This window comes from Priapulus caudatus, unplaced genomic scaffold (genome assembly GCF_000485595.1).
Source record: "Priapulus caudatus unplaced genomic scaffold, Priapulus_caudatus-5.0.1 Scaffold77, whole genome shotgun sequence".
Taxonomy (NCBI): domain Eukaryota; kingdom Metazoa; phylum Priapulida; class Priapulimorpha; order Priapulimorphida; family Priapulidae; genus Priapulus; species Priapulus caudatus.
The window spans coordinates 361,853-365,889 of record NW_014577138.1 but is presented as its reverse complement, the minus strand read 5'-3'; the positions used below and the strand labels follow the sequence as shown (position 1 = coordinate 365,889).

The following is a 4,037-nucleotide window of genomic DNA, read 5'->3' as shown; positions in this document are numbered from 1 at the left end:
AATCCTGTACACGCCCCTGCCGAGCAAATTGGCAAAATTGAAAAACGAACCCCCCCCCCAATAGAAAGCTGGCTACGGGCCTGTTATAGCCGTATGGGTGCTGCATTCAACACATTCGTTCTGTTCCATACATGTATACTGATAAACATGGTTCATGTCATCAAGAGTCCATAATAGAAATAATCATGTCATGTACCCCACTGAGAGAGAGCAGCGTGATTATAAAAATAATGGGTTACACTTCCGTGTTTTTTGTATGAAATTAAAATTATCTTGTGCGGTGCACTCTTCAAACGCAAGTAAAAAACGAGTATGTTATTCGTACTGAAAAATATGTTCCTTGCCTAAATCGTGTAAGAAACAAAAAACAATAATTTAATGTGCACATGCATTGGCCGGACGCCTACATCCAGATGTTTGTGGTTCCAAAGACGGAACGGCATTGCCACGCGCTTTCCGGTTTAGTTCTGTTTGTTGTATTTTTTTTCAAGTATTACTATTTATTGCACTAATATTATTTTAGCATTCTTTTTGGTGCGCATATATATATATATATATATATATATATATATATATACCTAGTCACGTGATTAGACACCCACTACAAATAAAACACACGTGCACGCGCGTGCAGCAGTATATATAGAAGACATCGCAACTATCATTTGGAACAGCTAACTGCGAGCTACAGACGACGCGGTGACATTCATTAATTTTGATGTATACTGAGATAACATTTTTGCATTGCTTCGTTGTCCTGCCTACCTTTGTTCGTCATCATTGACGCTCTCCTGTGACTGGAGTAGTTGGGCGAGTCCAAACAGGCTGACAGAATCAACCAAGGCCTGCCCAAACTCTGCCTTCCCGACAGCCGTCAGCTGCTGGTCGGACTGAAAACAACAAAACCAGTTCACATAACATACCTGTTCCGTTAGATGATGTCTACGTATCATACGAAGAATATAATGTGCTGTTATACTGTGTACCTGACATTTTAGTTACATAATCTCATTGTCAAACTGCATCTAACAGAGGTCAGACCGTATGTCATAGTATATTCTTAAAGTTATTAAATCATTGTTCGGGTGGTGGGTCAGAAATCCACCCGTCAAGTAGGCCTACTCTACGCATGCGACTACATTTTAGACATTAAATTAAATGTTTTCCATGATGCTACAAAAACAATGTGTGTTAGCTTAATTACAAACCATAGTCATTGGATCCGTAGAATCACGTCTTGGTTAAAGGACAGGTATATTCATTAAAGGGGGCGATTTTCATTACACTTCATACACCACTGGATAGGAAACTGTGATCTCTCATCCAATGAGGTCGTTTCCATGGCAACAATAACCATCGAAACTGGACAAAACGCACGCAAATAGAACTTGCCAGGCCGGTACTACGGACAGACGAGTGAAAAGTAAAATCAAGTGACGTTAGAAATGTTAAGTAAAATGATCCAACGCAGTAACAACGACGGACGAAAGGCATCATTACATGTCTATACCGTCCGCGAGCTGCTCGGCATAAAAGGTCATCAGCCACGCGCATACAAAGTACAACAGACGATGGGAGACGGACCTAGTGAATATGCGTAGTCGCTGCCGGCTGGGTACTATATCAGGATACGCTGGAAATGTCATGTTTGCATGCCGAACTGTGAGAATAACAACGCGGGTACGTAGACTGAATACATAATGTCATAGCATCATAGCATGACAGATAACTTAACACTGTATCTTAGCATACGGCTAAATTGAAACACGTTTGCAGGAAATAAAATCGGCCACATGAGAGAAAGATCGAGGGATAGAACTTAGCATGCACAGCGGTCAGGTTTAGATGTACACAATAATCTCTATTTAAAATCAATATATATTATACGCATTATTTGTTATATTATTCCCTTTCTTTGTTATATATATTTGATCAAGAGCTAATAATATTTATTAATAAATAAATTATACCTAGCTTATAATATTACCAAGAGTGTATAATATAGAGATTATTAGAGAGCCTCCTGATATATTAAAGATAGGCCTAATATAGAGAGCCTCCTGATATTATTAGGTCTTCATTTGATGTGTATCACTCGATGCTGTATGTCACGGAGAGTAATGTTGATAACTAGATAGGCTAGTAGGCTAGTAGCTATATAGAGGGTTCCGCGACTTGGTCTAAAATTAGCAATATTACCTACAATCCCGTGCCGCCGGCCATACCGGTTACAAAAAAAGAGAACACGTGTCGCGTGTAATGTGCCGCTCTGCACAATCAACCGATTTTACATTGGCTATAGTGTTATTATTGCAATAGATATTAGAAGTAAGAGGATCCCGATTTACCAGACAGGTTTATCAGCGTGGGTTTTAGGTGCTACAGTTCAATGAGGCTGCCACACAGTCGGCAGATTCGTAGATTGAGCAGATGGGAAGATTGGCACGCACGCAACACATATTATGTTCATAGACTTGAGTTTGTTTACATCGTGAGAGTTCAGAAATTTCACCGATTTTACTGCATCTACTCTAGCTATCAAACGCAGCTTTTTATAATAGCTAGTGTATGCACGTTTGTCGACTGTCTGTAGTGTACGTAGTATGGACAAGTACTTTGATTCACTAGACAACGTAGCCAAAGCACGCTATTTCGAGAAAATTGCGTGCATTGAGAATCGACACCCGTACGAGAATGGAGCGAGGACCACAACTTGTGCCCATCAAGTACTTATTAGGATCTCGTGAATTGACTACCTAACATTCTAGCCGAGTCCATTTTATACTCTCAAAGACTTTCAGAACCACAAAAGCCTGGATGCCTACGATCGACGGTTCTGCGGTTGCCTTGGGTTAGTGGTATCTCTATCTATCTATTGATCTATCTACCTCTCTATCTATCTATCTCTATATATCTAGTTATCTATCTATCGAATCAGTATCGATCTATCTATCTTTCTTTCTTTCTTTCTTTCTCTCTTTCTCTCTATCCGTGTCTCACTCTCTTTCCCTCTCCCTTTCTCTTTCTCTCTGAGCGTGTGTACGTGTGTATGTGCGTATTACGGTAACTAACGATCGAGCTGTTAATTTTACACATATAAAACACACAAATTCTGCCGATGAGTTCAAGCTTTACGAAGTAGCGTTATTTTCATCTAGACGCAGAAGGTATAAGATTTAGAAATCAGATAATAATTCGAAGATTCTACGTTGCGTTTAGCTGCTGAAGACGGAAATAGTAGCGGATATATGTATGCACGAGTATATATCTGTTGGCTGTCCTAGTTGCGTGTCTATTTTTACTATGCAATCATGAATCAAATGTTCCAAATAATCGACGCCTTAGCATATAATGTGACTCACATGAGTTGTGGCATAGATACCACCAAGAGTAAGATAATAACACAGATGTGTTATTATCTACTCTTGATACCACTGATAAAACAAATATTCGGGGGGGGGGATTTTGCCATAAATTATGCTCTTAGATAATTGATACCAATTCTATTATTAGCAATTAAATAAATATATTGCCTCTCTATGGGTGCATGCCTGGGTTACTGAGAAGTCACGGCGCAAAAAATCATAATTTGAAGGTTTTTTATTAGGTCAATAAACTATATATCCCACGCGACCATCCATAATTATGTTTGTAGAGTTTTTCTTATAACGACTAGGAGTGCGCAATGGAAATGCCGTTTTCTTTTCTTTCATCCCTTGCTAGTTTACTTCTAAACGTGTTCATAACTCACCCATCTCATTGGGGGTGCGATATGCGAGTACGAATTCAATTATACAAATATGCCGTTTTTGATATCGGTGAATTCTAATAAATGTGCACACTTGTATACATTATACATGCGTACATGTATGTAATATATGTGCACACATACATGTGCGCGTACGCAAGCGCCAAAGCCGTGCGTACAGTTTGTTTGTGCAGGAAATGCAGATTAATTATGCCGTTCGCCGATGCTGAGCGGGGACGCGCGCGTCACCAGCTGATCAAACTTCTCAATTTGGAGCATTTTCTAATGC

At 39.5% G+C, this 4,037-nt stretch overlaps 1 protein-coding gene across 1 annotated transcript in view; it reads right to left on the bottom strand.

Moving 5' to 3' along the window:
* LOC106821548 (nuclear receptor subfamily 4 group A member 2-like) overlaps nt 1-4,037 on the bottom strand; it is a 29,700-nt gene that overhangs the window by 16,769 nt on the left and 8,894 nt on the right. Inside the window, exon 4 of the mRNA XM_014826416.1 lies at nt 766-890. Within this exon, the coding sequence (XP_014681902.1) occupies nt 766-890 (125 nt within the window). The remainder of the gene's footprint in view (nt 1-765; nt 891-4,037) is intronic.